General features: G+C 32.5%; 1 protein-coding gene and 1 long non-coding RNA gene across 4 annotated transcripts; one reads left to right on the forward strand and one right to left on the reverse strand.

Moving 5' to 3' along the window:
- Positions 1–14,608: 14,608 nt before the first annotated feature.
- Positions 14,609–17,433, reverse strand: LOC139897750 (uncharacterized). Its single transcript, XR_011776773.1, has 3 exons — positions 17,248–17,433; positions 16,420–16,619; positions 14,609–14,972 (listed from the first exon to the last, which is right to left on the reverse strand). It is a non-coding gene; the product is annotated as an uncharacterized lncRNA (long non-coding RNA).
- A 2,501-nt stretch (positions 17,434–19,934) lies between these two features.
- LOC139897751 (uncharacterized) lies at positions 19,935–22,880 on the forward strand. Of its 3 annotated transcripts, none has more exons than XM_071880442.1 (6): positions 19,935–20,314; positions 20,878–20,936; positions 21,555–21,663; positions 21,939–22,220; positions 22,345–22,462; positions 22,693–22,880. In XM_071880442.1, exons 1-4 carry the CDS (start codon positions 20,133–20,135, stop codon positions 21,976–21,978), a joined length of 390 nt encoding a protein of 129 aa, XP_071736543.1. In that variant the 5' UTR covers positions 19,935–20,132; the 3' UTR covers positions 21,979–22,220; positions 22,345–22,462; positions 22,693–22,880. The 3 variants fall into 3 exon arrangements, with proteins under 3 accessions (XP_071736543.1, XP_071736544.1, XP_071736545.1); XM_071880443.1 differs by having other exon boundaries at positions 22,699–22,880; XM_071880444.1 differs by having other exon boundaries at positions 22,345–22,446.
- The last annotated feature ends 1,668 nt before the right edge of the window (positions 22,881–24,548 follow it).

Below are 24,548 nucleotides of genomic sequence, written 5' to 3' on the forward strand. Positions count from 1 at the left end.
CATCCTAAACCTCATTTGTACTTCGACAATTATAATCCTCGTTCAAATCTTTTCATGATTCTTGAAAACACTTCAATCGAGAAGTTGAACCAGCCGCACCTCGTTTACGGAAGAAAGATTTATGCATACAGTTATACACCTGAAACTTTCAAAACCGAAGTTATCGTTAAAACTTATCCGCGTCAAATTCCTTAAACAACCTTACGTTTCTCTTTTCAATATAAGTCAATTTTGTCACAGCTCCACTTTGATTTCTCAGTAGGACCACTCTTATTATAACCTCGATATATATACCTTGTCCTTTCACCATTGTTACCGGAGAACCTTCCATATTCCACGACATCATGTACCAGCAGCTTGTCATCTTTTTGGCAGAATCCGCAATTAGTATTTTAAAAATCTCGCAAAACTTCTCAGTAATACCTATAACGTCTATTCCCAAGGATTTCATACTCCGAAGGTGAAGTTTCTGAAAAACACCCTGAATTATGAAGTAGTTCTTTAAATGCTGATGAAGCAGCGAAAATTGTAAACGATTTTAAACAGTCAAAAGTTTGATGAAGAAGCACAGTGTGTCGATAAAACTCAGAAAAAGAGAAGAGTTGGAACCGGAAAACGGTTTGAGCAAAGTATGAAAGAGGTTGTGGATAAATAACAAGAACTGAATCTGCTTTCAAAGGATTCAAACGATTCAGTGCCTGCTGAAACCATTAGTAAAAACCCTACCCCTTATTCTAAACCTCTCCCGATGATATTCTTCATCATCATCTTATCTTAGATATTATAAGATATCTTCATATCTTCCGTTATACATATTCTCCATATTTCTGGAGATATTTTCACAACTATTCTTATCTGAGAATATTTATCTCTCCGTAATATCTGCATTACAACATAAAAGAAACTGTGTCAATTTCTAAATTTTGAAACCTCCAAGTTTAAAATATGAATGTTTTAAAGTAGTGTTGGGAACTGATGCATGAATTAGTATAATATAATGAAACTTGATCAACTTCATTATATTACAGTAAGTCATGTTAAGTTTCTAATGGAATGTGATGATTCACAGTACCGTCATCATGTGCCATGTTACACGGCTCTTACCTTCTATCAAGTCTCCAAACATATTAGAACGTATCACCTTGATAGTTCTATTTTTTCGGAATATTCGAGTAATTTAACGAATCAAGATCATGCCATTACAATTTCATTCTAAAACCAATAGCTAGGTTCATTCCAAATTTCCTACCTACGAATTTCGGACCATTGTTCGCTTGGCTCGAGGACGGGAAGAAGAAATGAAGGGACAAAACCTCAGAATAGAAATAGGAACATAAACCACAGCAAATAAGAGAGAGCATTAACTGTGGATGACAATGATTTTAAGGGACGGGAGTAGGAACATCGAAATATAAGGGAAGGTATAAAACCTAACAACAACCCCGAAACTACAAACCGTGCATATCAATACGTATTGCAACGTAAAGGCACGGGAGAATTAAAAACATTATAATTCCAAGGAAAGGATAAAAGAGAATAGATTCTTCTGGTGATAGATGAAAAAGAAGAATGAAAGATATGAAAGTTAGAAATATAACAAGGATTAGAATGGGATGGAGCATATTAGCGAATGTCTTAAAGTAGGAACTAAAGAGAAAGAATAGAAGATGTGGGAAGAAAGAAAGGGAAGGAGGTAAATTTATAGTGAAATATTCGACAAAGAAATCAAAACAGATTGCCGCGTTAAATCAAAGAAGATCCTGATCGCCGCAAAACTAAATCTTATTACATAAGATTTTCTTTAAAACCCTTAAATCCCGGAAATCGATCATAATCACGTCATCGGTTACAACAATTCTATATTTACTCATTTCACTCTTTTGTGATAGCTTCGCTCGTGCGTCTCACATAACCGAATCGTTTTATCTAAATCTTTCAATAATGATAAAATTTCATTATTACCTCATATTCGTTATGAAAACATTCCTATTGTTATTTATGACAACCTCTACCAAATTTCGAGGACGAAATTTCTTTAACGGGTGGGTACTGTAATGACCCGGAAATTTCCGACCAAATTTAAACTCTAATCTCTATATGGTTCCGACACGATAAGCAAAAACCCTAAAGTTGACCCGCACTTTTTCGATCGTTCTATACTTATAAGATTAATATTTACATAAATTAAACCTTACCAACATGATAAGCAATCCAAATTATTGAGACTTATGTTTTCGAAAAGAGTTTTACACAACGTTTGACCGTCTAGTTTGACCGATGATATCACGAACTATACAATATATGATAATTATACGTTTGTGTATATATATGTATATATACATATTTAACATGATCTAAGAATGTTTTAATATCTCATTTTGTATTAATAACAATAAGTTATAAGTATATTTTGAAACTACTAACTTAAGTTTTCAAAACGATAACCATACGTAACGTTATTTGACTTAAATACTTATGACCTATAATGTTTATACATATATCGTATAAGTAATGTATTTAATCACTTTTAAAAACTTAAATACATAAAACAATATAAGTATATTTACAAAAGATAGCTATATTTGAATCCTCATTCCGTTTTCTCAAAGATTTCTATACGTATACCTAGGGTATATATACCCGTATCATACGCAGCTTCTAGATGTATTTACTATTGGTATATACCAATAAAAATCTGCTCCTTAGCAGCCTTAAATGATTAAGAAACATGTGGAACCAACCATTTGTCAAGTAGCATGAATTATTTAGCAAGAAAACAAAGTTAGGTATCTTTTTTTTCCTTTATAACCTAAAAACGTTTTTATGCATGCACACCATTTCTTCACCCCATTTTCTCATACTTACACTTCCATTTCTCTCTCAAAATACTCTTAACTTCATACTTGATCATCTCCAAGCATTTTCCCCATCATTTAGCTTCAAAAACCTTACTTAAACACCATAAGAAAACCATACAAAAACACTTCAAGAAATCCTTCCAAGAACACAAACTTACTTCCAATCTTTCATCCAATTCCATCACCCTTTTGGTTCTAGCTTTTTACTCCTCTTTTACAGCAACCTTGTCCAAGGAACTTGAGGTAGTATCTATGTTCATAACCTTATTCGATTCATATATATAGCTATCATATTTTGTGGTATACAATTTTAACAACAAGAACATAGTTTGAAAGTTTTCAAACTTGTTTGCAAACTAAATAGATCCTTCTAACTTAACTTTTAAAATACTTCAAGACCTGTAATATAACTTAAATATATGCTAACTTAACAAGGTATAACTTGGTTTTTCAAAGAATATCTTAAAAACTGTTTTTACGACGTCGGAGTGTAACCGGTGACTGTTTTGGGTTGGATAATTAAAAACTATCTTAAACTTTGAATTGGAGGTTTATGTTCTGGAAAAATGATTTTTACTATAAATATGTTAACACATAAAAATTTCATGATTTAATTCAAAGTATAAGTATTTTTAGAAAAATGGTCATTAAGTATTATTTTTTTGTAACAAAAATGTTTAACTTCATAAGTTTCACTAAAGTTTCACCTATGCCGTGTGATTTTGAATACAAACCAAGGTATTTTCAGTTCATAGTCTTAAAGAGGGACTCGATCCAAGGAGATGGCAAGTTGAATCAACGAAAACGGATTTGTAACGAAGAAATTATGACCGAAACAAAATTGGTTATCCTAGACTTGTTTAACTTCGGGATTAATTGGGAAAAATTAAATAAATCACATATTTCTAAGATAACATGATATTTTATATATATGTACTTATAATTAAATTTTATATGGTTCAGGATCACCCGTAAACAATACGAGAAGATTAATCATAAGATCCCATGATTGTACGCAACACGTCATTTGACAACACCGGTACTTTATGTACGCAACACGTCATTTGACAACACCGGTACCGTGGGTCAAGATTAATCTCGACCAATACATATAAGATGGGGGTTTTATTATTTCGTTGGGGGTTTATTAAACATCTAAAAATGAACCATTAAAATTGAATTACTAACATCGAACTGCTAACTACGGACTAAGGAATTATTCAAAGTATTAAAAGTATTATAAGTATATATATGTGACGATTGTTTAAAAATGAAAATATATTGATATATTATATATGGATAGGTTCGTGATATCAACTGGAGACCAAGTCAAATTATATATATCTTCAAGATGAAAGTGAGTATATAGTCCCATTTTTAAACTCTAAATATTTTGGGATGAGAATACATGCGCTGTTTTTATAAATGATTTACGTTATGGACACAAGTAACTGAAAAATATATTCTACATTGAGTTGTACCACTGGCATACTTCCCTGTAGCTTGGTAACTAATATTTACAGCGGTATTGTAAACGCGAATCCTGTTGATAGATCTATCGGGCCTGACAACCCCAACCGGACTGGACGACCAGTATTCAACGGTTGCACAGTACTTCATTTCGTGACTACGCTTGGTACAGTGTAGTAAGATTTCATATTAAAGGGAATATGCGACGTGATTAAATGTTAAGTATGGTTACCAAGTGCTCAACCACTTAGAATATTTTTATGAAAATGTTTATATATGAAATCTTGTGGTCTATATTTATATCGCTGCCGGCATTAAACCTATATCTCACCAACTTTATGTTGACATTTTAAAGCATGTTATTCTCAGGTATGAATTAAGTCTTCCGCTGTGCATTAGCTCGTACTAAGGATACTACTTGAGGCCATTAAGGACTTATATCATAAGGCGTTGCATTCGAGTTATTGAAGTTCATAGAAACTATTATTAAGTAAATGGCGGTTTAGGTCATTTGAATATTATGAAATGTCAGGCGAATATGTCAAATCTGGATGTAACTATAGATTGCCTTTTAAGAATAAATGCAACGTTTGTAAGATGTATCATATAGAGGGCAAGTACCTCGCAATGTTATCAACTATTGTAATTCGTTTGTAATCAATATGGACAACGTCCGGATGATTAGTTTCGGATCCTTTCAAATAATACTAAGTATATATATATATATATATATATATATATATATATATATATATATATATATATATATATATATATATATATATATATATATGTAATTCGATTTAGAGAGTTTAGAGAAATATATTTTCAAGTTTCTATGAAATAATGAAACCTATTGAATTCTATTTATAATAGATTTTTGAATTATTAAAGTAAATTATTAAAGTATGAATTATTAAAGTGAATTATTAAAGTATGAATTATTAAAGTGAATTATTAAAGTATAAATTATTAAAGTGAATTATTAAAGTATGAATTAAAGTGAATTATTAAAGTGAATTATTAAAGTATGAATTATTAAAGTATGAATTATTAAAGTGAATTATTAAAGTATGAATTATTAAAGTTAAAATAAAGTAAAAGTAAAGTAAAGGTAAAGTTAAAGTATAGTAAAAGTATAAAACTATGCACGTATAATACGCGTATAAAAATATATATAATATTAATTTAAATCGTTATATATATATATATATTTAATAAAATAAAATATAAATATCGTTATCTTTATCATACTGGTTAAGTAATGAGTTGTCAAAAAAATAGATTTCTTAAATTACAGTGGACCTCATAACATAGGCCTGTAATCATATCATAATGTATCTGATAATTCAATCATTTGATATTATCTCTTAATTCTGTCGATAAATATATCGAAACAAATATGTTTATGTAAAGTATCATATATCTAATACTTTGTTAATGTTTTCAGTTAATATTATATATTATATATACATATCTATATACACATAATTGTTCGTGAATCGTCGAACACGGTCAAAGGGTAATTGATTACATGAATGTAGTTCCAAACTTTTTGAGATTCAACATTACAAATTCTGCTTATCGTGTCAGAAACATATAAAGGTTAAGTTTAAATTTGGTCAGAAATTTCCGGGTCGTCACAGTTGCGGTGGTAAACTCGTTTGGTGATGATCAAAATTTGAGAGAAAAATTGGTAGAGAGTGCAAGAGTGAGCCTTTGTGCTCAGCACCCCCTATTTATACTCTCGTGATCAACCGTACGGTTGATCACATGATTCATCATCAACCGCGCGTCTCACATAATCACTCGTGCATGTAACCCAGATGTCTTAGGACAATTGTAGAACAGGGTCATCCGTATAGTTAACCTCACACGTGTGGTTACGCGTACAGTTCACACATCAAACGTGCGAGTGAGCCACTTAGGCAATTTCAAAATTTCACGAACTTAGGATTTCGACTCGTTTGGAAATCTTAGAGCTAACTAGCACCTTCAAATTGAGTCATAAATCACTAAACCATCAAGAAATGATCATTAACACTAAGGCAGTCCAAAACATCTTAACCTAAATGAGGTTATTACTCTAAACATTCCATTTCTCAAGAGTAAACTCTTACAGTGTAATGTCATCTTAAGTTCAATAACACCTTAAATCATAAAAATCCTTCAAACAATCACAAGCCCTACAAACTTCTATCTTATGGATTTGGTAGCCAAAAATATCTTGATCTTGACACGGTTCTTTCAGATGTCATTGTGCATTCAGAGGATAATCAGAAAATAAAGAAAAGATAAAATCTTTATAGATTTTCTGAAATATAATGTCATGCAACTAAAAATATGCAAAGGAAAGACATTCTATCATGAAATGTAATAACATGCAAACCAAAATCTTTTTGTTGTTTTATAGTTTTCAAAGCAAACAATTTAACAAACAGATAAGTAAAACATACAAATCCACATTCTTTTTGTGAGCAAGATGATTAATAATTTTTAGAAAAAAAGGATCAGAACTGACATATTGAATCAACTTCTGTTGTTCATTCCTAATTATCTAGTCTATGTCTATTATCATGCAATTACTGATATCAATCCTCATTAAACATGAACATATTCATTCCGGACACTTCGACAATCATGTTGGCCTTAATTACTTGAACATTATAGAGCAGTGACTTTTGAGATCACGCTGAGTTCATTAATCTTTAATTCTTTCATCACTTATGATTGTGCGTTTCTATTAGGTTGTCAATTCATTACGCGTAACTTTTCGTTATCTCTTTCCATGTACTTCATTCAAATTGAACAGGATGGTTCTCACTGCATTTTGAATAACCCTGTCAGCCTTTGGCTTCTACCAATGTTTTGACAATCTTCGATCTAGTTGGCTCGACTGATATCAGAATATATTGGATTATCCGAATAGGTACATTATTTACCGCGGGGATTGGTCTACAGTTAAAGCAGACTTGCCTGATGAGCAGTCGTCACATGAAATAAATCTCAAGGCCTTTAACTTATTTATATTCAAGTTGACATGGAAAATGGAATCGAAAAATAAACTTTCATTTATATAATATTTAGAGTATATCTAGGTAAGTATCTTTCCAACTTACAGTCTTAATGGGTATAACTCTAAAACGCATACGACAAGAATCTTGATAGTTCAGTGTGATCATTGTGATTCAACAATTCAAGCTGCGCGGGGGCGTCACACTAAGAATGATCTGAGTTCTTTATGAGCACATCATGAATCAGTATTCTTCACTTTCAGGACTTTGCCATCTTGATACGCCAATTATTATTGACATTGATTTTCTTTATATTTAACTATTTGAGCATATCACTGACTTTTGATATATTAATTTTGAACGCCATCATGAATGGATTTTCCATTTTTATGAACTCATGTTTCTTTGTTGTTTGCTCAGATCACTCGAAGGTGTTCTCCCTTAAATGCTTGAACGGTCTGCAATAAAGAATCATACTTTTCAACTTTAAGCGAGAAGGAATACCTACTTCAACATACACTAAGTTATCTCTGTAATTTCAGGGTTTAGTTTCGATTATAAAGTCTCAGGCCCGTGACAACGTGGTATGCACCAGCCAAACAGATAATCCTCAACCCCTTAAATGATCTATTAAATGTCCCAATCATAGATGTGAAGCTGAATCGGCAGAGCAACGTTGAATATTGCTTGGAGACATCCAACACCAACTTTCTCTAACAATTACCAATTATGATAGGGGATACCCTCAACCGACTGTTGAGTTCCTCAACAACTATCATTTCATACAGTTTCAGAGATAATTAGGTGATTACTTTCAAATGCTACAGATCGTCCATGACTTCTGAATCTTAGATGATCATTATTATTATTATGATTATCTAATGCCAAAAATTCATAAGTTACATCTATCAGTACATCACACAACAGTTAAACGTAAACGTTCAAATCAGTCATTACTAAACAAATATATCAATTCTCAGTACAGTAATTTCTTCATCTCCAACATATTAATCAAAACAAGCTCATTTTCGGAATTTTCACCTTTTTAGGATTTTCAGATGAGGTATTTTACACTTTTTAGGTATTTTCTGTTGAAACATATACTCCCCCTAAAATACTAAAACATAAAATCTTTTTGTCTTTTAGCATTTTAATAAAAGAAACAAAAAATAACTACATACTAGCATGCAACCATGAAAGAAATCATGTAAAGAAATGCAGACAGAAAGCAAAAATATGCAGTACAGATTAGAAACTTAAATCTATATATCATGCATCCTACATGAAAAGTCTAAAAGTTTGATTAACCCTCAAAAACAACATCTGAAATCACTGTGTTTCGATCAACAATGCCATTCATCTCTAAAAATAGCAAGAACCTAGGTTTATCAAAAGCCTTAGTAAAAAGGTCAGCCCTCTGGTCCTTAGTACCTATTCTCTTAACCTCAATTATCTTTTTCTCATGACAATCCCTAAGAAAATGATATTTAACACCAATGTGTTTAGTCTTAGAGTGTTGCACAGGATTCTTAGTAATTGCTATAGCAGCAGTATTATCAATATAAAGAGGAGAGAAAGAGATTCTTAGTCCGTAATCGCGAAGCTATTGTTGTATCCAGACAACTTGTGAACAGCAACTGGTAGCAGCGACATATTTAGCTTCACACATGGAAAGTGCAACTGCAGTTTGTTTCTTACATTGCCAGGTCACCAGCCTTTCACCTACAAACTGACATCCACCTGATGTAGATTTGTTATTGATTTTGCTACCTGCATAGTCTGAATCACTGTAAGCTACAAGATCAAACTTGTCTTCGGTCGAATACCATATGACGAGATTAGGAGAATGCAACAGATAACGTAGAATTCTTTTGGCAGCTATAAGATGAACTGTATTCGGATTAACTTGATAACGAGCATACAGACATGTGGCAAACATAATATCCGGCCTAGATGCGGTAAGATACATAAGCTATCCGATGATTGCTCGATAGTATGTAGGATCAACATGCTCCCCTTCATAGTCTAACAAAATACCATGATTCACAGCTAGCGGGGTAGACACAGGATGTTCCTGAGTCATACTGAAATGTTCGAGTATATCATTTACATACTTTGCTTGATGAAGAAAAATGGCATTATCAGTGTGTTCGACTTGAAAACCAAGAAAGTAGTGTAAGAGACCCAATTTACTCATCTTGAATTCGTCCTTCATCACCTGTTCGAACTCATCGACGAGTTCCTGCTTAGTAGCACCGAAAATAATGTCGTCTACATAAATCTGGACTAATATGATGTCATCATATTTCACTTTTGTGAATAGAGTACAGTCTACCGTGCCCATTTGATAACCTTTTTTGATCAGATAACTTGAAAAACGTCCATACCAAGCTCTCTGGGCTTGATGTAAACCATATAGGGCTCGTCGTAAACGGTAAACTTTGTCAGGATGAAGATGATCTTCAAAACCCGGTGGTGGACTGACATATACTCTTTCATTAAGCTTGCCATAACGAAATGCACTCTTGACATCCATTTGATACACTTTAAACTTCATAAATGAAGCAAAAGTCAGGAAAATGCGAATGGCTTCCAATCTGGCAACAGGAGCAAAAACTTTATCATAATCAAATTCAGGATCTTGCTGATAACCTTTAGCAACTAATCTTGCTTTGTTACGGATAACATTGCCATCTTCGTCAAATTTACACTTCCAAACCCATTGGAGATCAATTACTTTAGCTCCATGTGATTTGGTAACTAGCTTCCAAATATCTAAACGATTGAATTGATGAATCTCTTCTTGCATGGCCATTACCCAATCAACATGCTTCAACGATTCTCTTGTTATCTTTGGCTCTATTCTAGAAATATGACATGAGTACTCGTAGTATGCAGCAGTAGCTATCATATTAGTATCAACTTGACCATCAAACTGAACTTGCCTTCTTGTTCTAACACATGCATTTGGATCTCCAATAATATTCTCTCTAGGATGAGCAGCTGTAGTTCTGGGAACTGGTTGTGCGGGAACAGGTATCTCAAGATGTAGATTCGTGGTATCTCCAATATCTTCTTGATTATCAGAATTCTCACTTGAAATATCATAACCGCAGGTATCGTACAATGGATCAACGTCTTGATCTGAATCTTGTACTGGTTCTGTGACTGTTGGTAATGGAGTTGGAGTTAAAGTAGGAGCAGACACTTCAGGTTCATTCTGCGGATCAAACAATATTTGTAACTCTACTTCATTCTCTGTCTGATCTGGAGCAAGATTGAATGAGTCAATCAGCTCATCATAGTTGTAAATCCAAGGATGACTCTTCGGAGCACTCTTTGTTTGATTCCACTGGACATCAACTTCAGACCATTCTTCAAAACATCTTGTTTCATTGTTGAACACTCGCTTGTTAGGAGAACTATAGCCGAGAAATACTCCAGCAACCACTTTAGAATCAAACTTACTTCCTAGTTTTCTTTTTAAGATGGTACACGGTGCACCAAATGGTTCTAGATGCTTCAAAGATGGTTTTCTCCTATGCAATAACTCATAGCAAGTTTTACACAGTCGTTTAACAGTCAGAACTCGATTCAAAGTGTAACAAGCATTTGCAACAGCTTCACCCCAAAAATGAACAGGCAGCGATGAATCTGCTAGCATTGTTCTAGCTATTTCGATCAATACCCTATTCTTTCTTTCAACAACACCATTCATCTGAGGAGCGTATGCAGAACTAAACTGCATATTGATACCTTTTTCAATACAAAAACCTACAAGATACTGATTCTTGAATTCTGTACCGTTATCGCAACGAATATTTCTTAACCTTAAGATTAAAACCTGTCTCTAATCGATTGATTAGCACTTTCAAGTTTTCAAAAGTATCAGACTTCTCTTTCAAAAACATTACCCAAGAAAATCTTGAATAATCATCAGTTATCACCAGACAATACTTACTTCCATCAATGCTTTCAAAACGAATTGGACCGAAAAGATCCATATGTAACAATTCAAGTGGAGCAGATATTGGATTATACTTCACCAACTTATGAGCTTTCTTGCTCTGCTTACCCTTCTTACACGGAACACATGTTCATGGAATCTGAAAAGATCGAAGATCAACACCTTCTACAAGATTGTTGTGGACAAGGTGATTCATTTTCCGAAAACTCAAATGACCCATGCGTTTGAGCCATGTAATAGAATCTTGTTCAGTCGCTTTAGAAACAAAAGCTTGATGATGTGCAGCAGTTGAAGTAGCAACATTCATATCTAGCATGTATAAATCAGCTTGTCTAGGAGCCCTCATCAAAATCATTTTTGGAGGAATCACAAACTCTGGCTTCAAAATGTAGCTGAATTCGTCATCAAATGCTACTTTGAAAGATTTTTCACAGATTTGTGAAACCGACAACAAATTATTTGCAAGCTCTTGACAATAGTTCACTTTGTCGAAACTAACTTTTTCATTCTTCAATAAACCCTGAGCTAAAATGTGACCTCCTTTATCTCCAGCAAATGCGACATAACCTCCCTTAATTGGGTGTACATCCGAAAGAAGAGATAGCTGTCCAGTCATATGTCTCGAAGCGCCGCTATCCACTATCCAGGTGTTGTTTTCAGTAACCCTGGTTTCCTGCATATCACATTAAGATGATTAATTGACAATGAGAACCCACGCCCGGACGGCAGTAGGTTGTCCATTAACACCCATAGCTTGAAATTCCATCCATTTCCCGTTTGAGTCCGGTGGAATCTCATCGTTTGAAACTATAAACTTAGACAGTTTAGAAGAAGCAACATTGCTCTTCTGGTTTTTCACATTCTGCTCATCTTCGGAGCGATTCACTCGTGGTCTGTTTCGAGAAAAGTATTTTCGACGACTAGCTTTTTGCGAAGGTGATCGTGCCTTAGGTTCAAAGGCTCTACCATGATCACTTGATTCGGCAACTCTTGCCTCAGTATCCTTTTTAGGAACTTTAATCTTCACACACTACAAGAAAAATGCTCCTATAGGACCTTTTTTTCTAGGACCTAGTAAAATATGGTCCTAAACGCTACTTACATAGGACCACACAATATTTAGGTCCTTTTATGAGCTACGCTTTTAGAGTATGGTCCTATTATGAAGTACTCTTTTAGAGTAGGGTCCTATTATGAGATACGCTTTTAGAGTAGGTCACATAATCATATATTTTCATAGGACACTTAAAAAGTAGATTCTAATAGAGGATCTTATAAGACATTTATTTGATAGAGTCTCATTATGTGTTTATGTAATAGGACACTTAATATCAACGTCATATTAAATTTATCTTTAGAGGCCAATTATTTCCGAGAGTCTTATTAAATTGTATCATGTTAGGACTTTTGGTACTTATTTCCTATAAATTTATGTTATTAAGACACATTATATGATGGTCATATGAAATGTACCTTTATAGGACGTATATATTTGTGAGTCGTGTCATAGTAGAACATAATAGGACTTAATATGACTGAATGATATTTTTCTGGCTTAATGGTCATATGATTTCATATGACACTTTAAGTGTGAACAATAAGATAGTACTTTATAAGACATTTATCAGCATAGTGTAGTATTAAATGTTAATTTAATAGAAACGACTAAGCTACTTATGGGACCTTTTTTCTGGGACCTAGTAAAATAGGGTCGTAAAAGCTACTTAGATAGGACTAGACGATATTTAGGGTCCCATTATGATATAATAGGACATTTAAATTGTGTATCATATAAAGGGACTTTATAAGACATTTGAATGTGTTTGTCTTATTATTTGATATTGTAAAAGGACACATGATATGACGGTCATATGAAACTTACTCTTTATAAGACATTTATTTGTGTGAGTCATATTATAGTAGATATAATAGGACACTTAGATTCTTTAATATGGCTGATTAGTTACTTGTGTCATAATTATCATAAGATTTTATAGGACACCTTAATTGTGAATCATAAAATGGTAGTTTATAAGACATTTAACGGTTTAGTGTCGCATTATGTGTTAATATAATAGGACACTTTATATAAAAGTCATATGAAATAAACTATCATAGGACATTTATTTGTCCCAGTCATATTATACATTAAGTTAATAGGACATGCAATACTTATGTCGTATCATTGTAGATTTTTAGGACACTTTTAGTTTTTGGGGTCTTAATTATCATATGATTTCATAAGACACTTTAATTGTGTATCATTAAATGAGACTTTATAAGACATTTAACGGTTTGATGTCGCATTATGTGTTAATTTAATAGGACACTTTATATAAAGTAATGAAATAAAGTATCTTACAACATATATTTATCCTGATCGTATTATATCATAAGCTAATGAGACATGTGATACTTATGTCCTATCATTGTAAATTTTTAAGACACTTTGATTCTTTAATATGACGGACAAGTTTTTAGTCTTAATTATCATGTGATTTCATATGACATCTTCTTAATCTCAATTGTAAATCATTATAGTAGAACGTCAAGCAAAATAACATTTTAGTTACCAAATTTATCATACAACTAGTTAAGTGGCTCACACTTTGCTGCGAAATTAACACGAACACAAAACTTTTAGCTCACACTTTGTTGCGACATTAACACGAACACAAAACTTTTACCCAGAGCAATAATTTACAAACAATAGCATAAGAAACCAAGCTTTGTACAATAATAAATGCATCTTTCGTGACTTTTAAAAAAACTACATGTAGATTACATATGTGTTCATATAACACCATACACAATTCATATTTAAAGATAATTTAGCACTCAAATTTAGACATCGCTAATTGATAATCTACTTGTAAGTTTTAGGCATTAGCAATGTATAAACCATAACTTTTTTTTAAAGGTAACTATTTTGTAAAATAAAATACCAAACACGTACAAGGAGCATTATGGATCCATGGGACATGAAGCCAAAACACAAAGAATACCAACTGACATTTCACCCATACAAATTTAACCCATGTAAAAGCTACAAAATTGATAACTACCTATACAATTTTAATCCATATAAAGCTACGGAAATATTAACCAACACATGTTCTATTAATTAGACCCTGTCGAACGACCTCGGATTTTGAAGCCAATTATTTCAATCCATCGAGTGCCTCTTCAGTCTAGTTGCAATCTACATATGACTGTGCAGACTTTGTTCCTTCTGAATAACTGATCGTTTCGATGTTTCTGCAATATATAACCGCTAACCAACTCCACTACTTTCCAAAAACCCGAAATGAAAATATATACATTGCCCTTGAACATCTCGGATAAACTGAGATTTAAAGGAGTGCCCAATTTCCACAAATTATAGACCCTATGTCCCTATCCCAAACCTCATAAGCTCTTTTACAGAATATAAGAGAGCGATCAATCGTCACAATGCTATCATCGCAAACCGAATATCTTACCGGAACCAAGTTTATTCCCGGTTTGTCAAGCTCAACCCGAACTGGAATTTTATTCCTTCTAGCCCGCCAAAGACCATCTTCTTCACCAAACAATGTATGAATGCAACCTCGGATCTCATTTGCTCAGTTACCGACTACCACATTTTAGAATTGAAGAATGTTAGCATCTTTTGGTCACTACCTATGAATATCCAACAAAAGGATTAGTCTCAAAAAAATAATAATTTGAGAACATTTTAATGCTTTGAACACTATAGAAACTATATAATAGTAAAATAAATATTACACATAAACAAGCATCATAATGCATCCAACACATGTGATCAATCAAAAGGCATCTTCAAATAGCTTAGATTTGCTATACCAAGTTGCACTTTTGTGACTAAGTTAAAGAAGGCAACCATAAAACTCAAGGAATGCTAAACGTTTGGTAATTTCTCCCCCGATCAGGATAAATAATCTAATTGAAGTACTAATCCTAAACAATTGTGACACAATTCTTACAACTTACAAACTCCAATTTCTTGATGTCATAATTTTGTTCCTAATAAATTAAGATGCTAAGGTCAAAATGTTCAAAAAATTTAGATACAAAATGCATAAGAGAATATAGAGAAATTAGAAACTGACAGCATGTCAATAAAAAGCACCAACAATACAAGTGACTTGAGCTCTCTTGCATCCAGAAAATCAATTTTGTTTCTTAAAATTTGGACTGCAAGAATGTTAGTTCTTATAGATACAACTAATCACCTGACTTGCACTCCCATTTTGACCCACTGTCAATTTATTAACATGTACACTACTGATAAGATTAAGAATAATTTATGCACAAGTTGCTACATAACAGAAATGCCCCACCCAAATTGACATATTTGAATGTCACAAGTCAACTGATGTTTTAGCCACACAAAAAAAAAATAAAAAAAAAAATCAACCCACGTGAGCGACTCAAATTGACCATATTGAATGTGTTAATAGAAAATTTCAGCCACAATAGTTCACCTCAAGTAATACACTTAGATAATATGGAAAATTCAAGTTCAAAAGTGCCAGAAACAAATAAAACCATAGATAATCAAATCATATAAGATAAGATACTAATACTTTAGGATTAGGTTTACCTTCAAAATGAAACCGAGTTTTGTATGGACTACTAAACACGTAATCAGTTCTTGTTCTTCGGCTACTCTCCTAGACTGATCAATCTTAAGTTCACTAAATAATACTAATGGTATTACTTAGAATAAATGATGAGCATAAACTTACACGGTCTATGAATATGAATAATTAATTAGGATCAAATAAAGAATGATCACTAATAGAGGTAATGAAATAGTCAGAAGGTATTAAAAAATCATCAAACGAATCATAACTTTTAATACAACAACCAAACTATAAAATCAATCAATTTACCATATAATTCACCATAGGTTATACAACTGCACTCCCTTATTGATGGAGTTAGAGAACAGTTTTCAACCCAAATCAACTCTACAAACTTCTTTTGAAATAATGATTAAAAAAGGTAAACTTTTAACTTACAAGCTTCTGCAATATTATCTTATCTGTTGAGAAAAAAATAAGGTTGCAAGAAGAAAATGAAGTATGGAATATCAAGGCCATACCATCCCAACCAGCTGGAGCAGGGGCACCTTCTCCCATTTGTTATATTTGGTCTCTACTATCTTTTTCATTTACAACTCCAGTCTTCTTCCTCCTCTCCTAAATCCATTTTGGCTTAGAATTTCCCCTAGACTCTTGTGCAGATTCCCTTCTTTTTTCTTTCTGCAACCATGTCAGTTTGATTTGTTTTCGTTGCCTCATTCTACATATGAGGAAAAATAAAGTGAACACAACCGCACATAAAAAAGATGGAAAAGAGTGATAAAAGTTGTAGTAACAAGATAGGTATGATATTTTTTTATATACAAGGCTGTGAACACAAGGCTGTTGCATTTAACTCAAACTAAACAACAAATACAATATATATTATATCTATACTACATATATATTGAACATATAAACAACAGGTTAATGTGATTTTGAACCACAAGATGCATAAAGTGACAGCGATATGGAAATCATGTAAGATTCTACACCCACTAATGTAAGATGTCTTGTATCTCATGATAATTTATTTACTACTCTCTCGTGTAAATAAGCAATTGCAGTAGAACATTGACATTTTCGTATTTTGAGCAGCGAACATGTCCCAACATTATAGAAAATCATACAAGCAAAAAAAAAAAAAAAATAATTGCCTACGATCGAAAAAAAACCCTCAGTTTATTTAAACCACAAAATCAGTTTAATAAAAGGGTAATACACTAACCTTATTCAAAAATGAAAAAAAAAACCCTAAATTCTCCAAATTATATTAACCTAATCAACAATCAATTAAAAGAATCATACAATATATATTAGCTTCGAGCTTGAATGTGAAAAAAAAAAACCTCATATTAGAGAAGAGTGATTGGTGCGTGATGAGGGAAGCTCTCACCAAACTAGCAAAGAGGTGTAAACTTAGGGTTTGTGAAAGAGATTAGAGAATAGAGTGATGGGTGTGTGAGTGGTAGAAAGATTAAGGTTTATCAAGTTAAAAAGGAATACATCAAATTTGAGGAGGGAAATTGCCCGCTACTGTCAAAGTGAAAGTGAAAAAATTTTAGAAAATTAAATTGGGAATTTAGCCGCTTAAGTTTTTATATTCATCTCGCTTTATTAGTGATACAATCATATAAAAGAGTAATTATATTTCCCTTCAATTTTTTTTAATAGATTCACTCAAATTATCTAATCTATTCTTTAAATAAATTTCTTGTTGGTATTTATTGGAGCGTATCTCTGAAAACTGACATAAAATTGAAATGGATCTATATAAAACATAAGTGAAAAGATCACCTCCCCATATAAATAGATATGTGGCTGAAATTTTAGTGTACACGAAGAGCCGCCAATGACACTAGAACAATTCTTAAGCAATTCGTTAACTTTTTATGTGCAGGGCTAACATAGAAACTCATGTTTGTGTAAGGCTAGCAAAGAAACTCGTGTTTACACATGAGTTATTGAAAAAGAGAACATTTTATTATTATTGCCGACTTAAGTGTCGCTTAAAGCTTAAATTGAGTTTTAGGCAGGATAAAAAAACTCATGTAAATTTGATTTCACCATTTTATAGTGTCTCTTTTTTATACTTTATATTTTTAAAAAAAATTTAAAAACTTTTTTCACACTTATTGGTCAGAAGTCTTTTCGGAATCAATCTCTTTATCCGTCGAACAGAGAGATGAAGGACTTTCTCTACTTTTAGAGTGTTCTACTCTGGGTGGATAAATGACTTTTCTTTATTCTATGATATACGAAAGACTTTGTACATCTCACCACCTCATACCCGATACATGTGAGATTGAGCTTTGTTGTTGTGTTGTTATAGTTTCGCTTTGAAATTTTATAAATTTCATCAATTATAATTAATTTAAATCGTAAATTATAAAGTGTATAAAATTTCATGTTTCTTATATTATAAAAACTTGTACATGCAAAATTATACTAAACCTCAAACCATAAAACCTTAACACTCTTAAACTCATAGACCCAACTATAAAGTCTACACCCAAAAACCTAGTCCATAGTCCATAAACACTAAACCATGAACCGTAAATCCTATATCTAAAACCTTGGATCCTAAACCACAAACCTAAAACCTTAATCCATAAACCATACACCAAACCCCAAACTATAATCCCCAAACCCTAAATCATATACCATAAACCCTAAACCTTACACCCAAAATCCTACATCCCAAATTATAAACGCTAAACCATAAGCCGTACACCCAAAAGCCTATATCTTATACCCTAAATCAAAAAACCTAAACCATAAACCCAAGACCTTAAACCCTATACTCGTTTGAAACGTACAAAAATCAGACTCATTTGACCTACAACCCGTTTAGACCTATTACCTAACCCGAAATTGAAACTTAAATCACCCAACGAGAAATTTCAAAAAATGGGACGACTATAAAAAAAGATAATTCGCATTGATTTAACATCACCGAACCATACCCGTATACAATTTATTCAGAACCTACAACTTATATCTAAGTGATAAGAAACTGATAAACGAGTTCTTTGTGAATTGGTTTTTTAATGTTTCTTCCAAATAAGAGTCATCCATTCATTGAACTGATTATGAATAATAAATTTCTCGATTATCGGTCAATTTAAGATACGTGTCACAAGAAATATACTCTTCATCTTTAGTTAAGTTAATGTTGTTGTATGGTTTATATGAGACGTTATGTTTGACATTGCTAATGACACCTCTGTTGTTTTTTTATGTTTATAAGAAGTGGCAGTTTCTTATTCGTCTTACATGCTCCTTTGTACTAGTAGACGCATCGTTTGGTATGTAAGACCCCTTGAATGATTTAATTGTGAAACAATTCGCATTGATTCTTCCAGTAACCTTTACACTCTCATTTACTCTCATTCGTCGTTATCTTAGTTAATTCACCCTTCTTCATCTATGTGTATCTCAAAATTAAAAAACACTAAATTCTACTCCTTCCATCGCAAATAATTGTCTCATTAGACCTAAATTCTTTTCTTATTATAATTTTTGACTTTAAATATTTTTATTTGTGTTGTATGATATTTGATAAAAACTACTATATGAATTATTTCGGTTTTGAAATGTGTTTTCATTTATATATGGAGTAATTTTTATCGTAGGCTTGCATGAATGACCACCGAGTTGCCCAATGAAGCACACCACCCGGGTTCAATTCCTGACTATGCCAAATTGTTCAAAAATGGAGTGTGACTAGACGGTGCGCATAATGCACAATTCACCCAGTACTAGGTATCGCGCTCGGGGGGCTTGATTACTCGAGGTTTTACCTTCTATGGGGAGCCAATGTGCTAGTTCATAGGAGGGTTTCTCGCTTAAAAAAAATATATTATACAATACAAACAAATATATTTAGTTATAATTGTATATTTGAATTCTGAATTTATAAAAAAAATATATTTAAAATTATAATTGTTATATTTGAATTCTGAATTCTGAATTTATAAATAAAATACATTGGAATACAAAATCTCAAATTTCAATTCAGATTTCAAATCCAAAGTTCAATTCAAATCTAAAATTCCTGAAAAAAATGCCGAATGACAAAGTTCAAACTCGATAACAAAAGAATTAAGAACACATATTTGATTGGTTTTCTGTTCCATAACCTATTCGCCTCCACTTCAATTCTATTTCAATCTACAAACCCTAAAAACTATTTTACTCATCATTACTCAGACACAAATCTCAATTATAAACCATGGTGAAAAGAAATAAAATCCACAACCCGAAATCTACTACAACTACTAATATATCGATGATATTGCATCTAAAAGAAATCAAGGATACCCCAACTGTCCATTCGTTTACAGGAATTCAACAATCTCCTTTTTATTCTAAGTTAAATATTCGATATAGTCGTTCTACGTATCTGTCAATCAGGTTAATAACTTTAATCTTGATTTAATTTATGATCTTTCTAGTATTTGTAATGTCATACTCCGTATTTGTCTAAGTTAGATTAGGACGATATGAGTGATCCAGGTTAAACATGTAACCGACTCTGATTTTAAAATGTATTGCGTTGAATTTTTGGATATGTTTTGGTGTAAATCATCTTCGGTGATGTAGCGAAAAAGTTTTCAAGTAGTTGTTTAATCTGCCTTGAAGAATTGTTAGGGTTTGATATGTTGTCTTCTTATTAACAATGGAAGAATCGACATTATTCATCCCCTCTTTTCACTAATTAGGGTTTTTAAGTTGTATTTGGGTGTTTTATTCTGTTGTCATTGACGGCTTTGTTAAGGATTGTAAATCGTTTGAAAATCTTCGATAGTTAACAGTTAAGATGGTCGTTATAGATGATGGTGTTAACTGTTAAGCATGTAAAATGTCAATGTCTATGTATAAGTTAATGTGTTAATCTGTATATCGATTTTTTTTTATACCGATGTTGCTATATGTGTATCGATGTTTATATCCGTTTGTGTTTTACTTGCTTTCAGGTTATTTTGGGAGTTGCAGATGAAGTACAAGTGGCGATTGGTTTTTTCTTTTGTTTCGGGTAATGCTATTTTTTGGGTGTCTGCATTTGGAAGATAGTTGGGTTGGGTTGTCCAAAGACATCATCGATATATAAAAATACATAAAAGTTCAAATAATTTGATTACTAGAAACTGTGCAAGGTTATGAATTGTGTTTCAACATTCCAATATTATTTACTAGTATTATTTATATTATATATATATATATATATATATATATATATATATATATATATATATATATATATATATATATATATATATATATATATATATATATATATATATATATATAATGTGTTGACTCATGTGATACTCTGTCCCTTGGGATTGCTACATCAAATGTCACTCCTCATGGTAATAAATATTTTAGCCCTTCTGTATATATCCAATCTTTTAAGGCATACATTTGCATCACACTCATAAAGTACTTAAGTTTTTTCATGTTTACTAACTATAAGTAGATTACTCTGATAAAAGAAAGTTGCACGAACTTCATTTTGTTAATTGTTTTTTATGGTGTCTACTAAAGTACTAGTTAGTAGTAACTCATTGTTTCGGTGAAGAATTGGTTTCTGGTGTGACCAACTTGTTTGTTATCTTTAAGTATTAATTTCAATTTTTTATTTTAATCATAGGTGAGAAGATATCACCTATTGTGGTGGGTGTGGTTTTCTTATCGCACCCTGACCTGACGTTGCCCAAGTCGTATGCTTTAGTGTGCCCGATGACTAATATGGTGAAGAGGTACTAAGCACCAAATTCATGACTGTGTTATATTTTACATTTTGGTTAAAATGATTTCATCTTTAGACGTCAGCCGTATATGATTTCAACTTTAGGCTAATGCATAACATATATCAATTATCTTCTTTTGTCATAATGAATTTGACATCTTAGAGAAAAATTGAACTTTAAAGACAGGATATAATCTTTTGTGGCGGTTAAATAGTGTAGGTATAGCCTCTTCTTATAGTTGTCTGTTGTACAACTAAAGTGCGTTGATCAATTTTTATATGCAGCCTTTTTTTTACGGTAGAATCTTTCCTGAGCGACACGTGAAATATCTTGATTGGTTCCTATGAGCTACTCAGGTTGCTGGGTCGGGTCATACATGCGAAGTAATATTTACAGCATCTGCTTAGCTTCACGTGTATGTTATTTTATAGAGAGACATGTGCCTTTCGTATTCACCATAAACACAAAGTATTCATCATGTAAATATCTATTTCAATTCGACTTCTCCGTCTCTTTGTTTGCACCATAATTTGGTAGAAATGCTTCTTCATCCAACAAAATCACAGGTATGAGTACACTCTTCATTTGCTGTTTTTCATCGACTTTGGGGTACACGTTTTGTGGCCTTCATATATTGATTATCATAAACTTCCAAGGTTTTAAGTTGATTTCATGTTCTTTTGATTACAGATATCGTGACTGAAGGTTATGAAGAAGTCATGACTGAAAGTTATGAGAAGGCTGGATAATAAACTAACAAAGGAATTAGAGAGGATGTTATGACAGTCAAGAGTTAGTTTCGAACTTGGTAAGTTATTATAAAATATATTTATGTTTGTTGTTGGTGGTGGTGGTGGTATCTTAATAAAAATTAGTTCGTTGTGTATTGTGAATGGTAAGAATGGTGACTATACGAGTGCTTGATAGGTGGTCGTTCAAATGATCGAGATAAGCATAATTGTATGCTTGATAGGTGGTCGTTTAATTAAGATTAATTTTTATAACATGTACCTTTATGCTTATACATGCATGGTTTAGTTGTAGGTGGTACGTGAGGATTGATAAAGATAGATGCTGACTCAAGACGTTATGCGTTCCTTGTCCTTGATTTTACATTTTTGTCGAATGTTATTAGAAGTCTTTATATGTTGGATTATTTATGAATTTTTTATGTTTAGTGTTGTTTATTTATTGAGATGACTTTGAAATATAATTATAATTATGTTTTATTTTGTAATATATTTTAAATTGTAATGAATAATCAAAATATACTAGTGATGCAAATAAAACCGGATTCGAAAAACTGTCAAGCTCCAAAATTCGGATCGGAATATCCGATCTGGATTCGATTATCCGAATCGGACCCAAACGCCTGAACCGGACCCAAATATTCGAATTGGAACTGAATTTCCAAACCGGATCCGAATATCCGAATTGGATCCAGAAATACTATGACTTGATAGGACCTATAATTATGTCATAATAAACTTGATCTAATATCATTATATTAGGACTCATTTTCATGGTACTAAAGTAACATATCATTGTATATTAGGACCTTTTTTAGTGGTTCTATGCTTAAAAATCATTGTATTAGAACTTTTTATGTGATACTAAAGTAAAATATGTGCATATTAGGACTTTTTTCTTTGGTACCAAACTAGTATATCATTAGATTAGGACTTTGTTTATTGGTACTAATGTACTATTTTTTTTACAATATGACCATTTTTTTGGTCCTTACAAATTATAAATTTTTATTAGGACACTTTTGTTGGTACTTATATCATATATTTTTACTTTTTGGAACACCTTGTGTATGTCTCATTTTCAAAAAGTGACTCCTAATATGTAATTTAAGAACCTTTCTTTGTGGTTGTTAATTATATTATAGGACCTGATCATTAGTTTCATAATCTTTTGACCTTTTAGGACACTTTTTAATTCAATACTTTATGCGACCGCGTTAGATACAACCCCCATTGGTAGGTCCTATCAAGCCCAAAGGTCCTATAAAGTGGCTTTATATGACCAAATTGGGGGTCCTATAGGAGCATTTTTCTTGTAGTGACAGGAGAAATTGACCTATTGAAGTTCTTTTTCTTATAGTCTCCATAGACCACATTTATCGTATGTCTTCTAGTACGAACTTCATCATGATCAGGTGAACCTGCTCTACGAGCATAAGATGATCGGTGATCATCATATGTGAGGTCAATCTTCTGTCTTGGTGATCTATACCTTCTAGGATAGTTAGCAGCAATGTGTCCAAACACACCACAACTAAAACATTGACGAAATTCTCTATGTCCTCTAAATTGATATTGGTTATTAGAGTATGAAGAAGATGGGTCTTGTGTTCTTACAAACACAGGAGAATCATTTGTTCTATTTCTAGGAACAGGTTTAGGTACAGGTTTAGGTGTAACCGGTGGAACCACTCTATTAGCAAACTTTGGATTTTTCATAATCCGAATTGGTTCATCAGGTGTTATCACCTTTCTTTTCTCAGACTTATCTCATAGACCAGTTTTCTTATCTTCCTCATGATCTAAAGAACCTTCAGTAGATTCATCAGAAGTTGCATTCTCAGTTGAGCTACACTTCTTGTTCTTTTCAACATAGTCCTCATAACTAGGTGGAATACAGTCTTCTGGTCGTCCATCAACTACGTTTGCATTAACAAATTCGTTCTGAAACGGTGGAGCTGCGGTCTTATATCCAAAACCCTTTCCCTTGGTGTCATTTAATTCCACCATTAATGCATTCCATTGTGATGCACTTGCCCAGCATTTCATTTTAAGAGACATAGCTTCAAAATCAGCTTTGACGTATTCATTTTCTTTCTTAAGTTCATTTATCGTGTCAACACGTTTAATTAAAGCTTGATTTAT

Source organism: Rutidosis leptorrhynchoides, chromosome 3, assembly GCF_046630445.1.
Source record: "Rutidosis leptorrhynchoides isolate AG116_Rl617_1_P2 chromosome 3, CSIRO_AGI_Rlap_v1, whole genome shotgun sequence".
NCBI classification, from domain to species: Eukaryota; Viridiplantae; Streptophyta; class Magnoliopsida; order Asterales; family Asteraceae; genus Rutidosis; species Rutidosis leptorrhynchoides.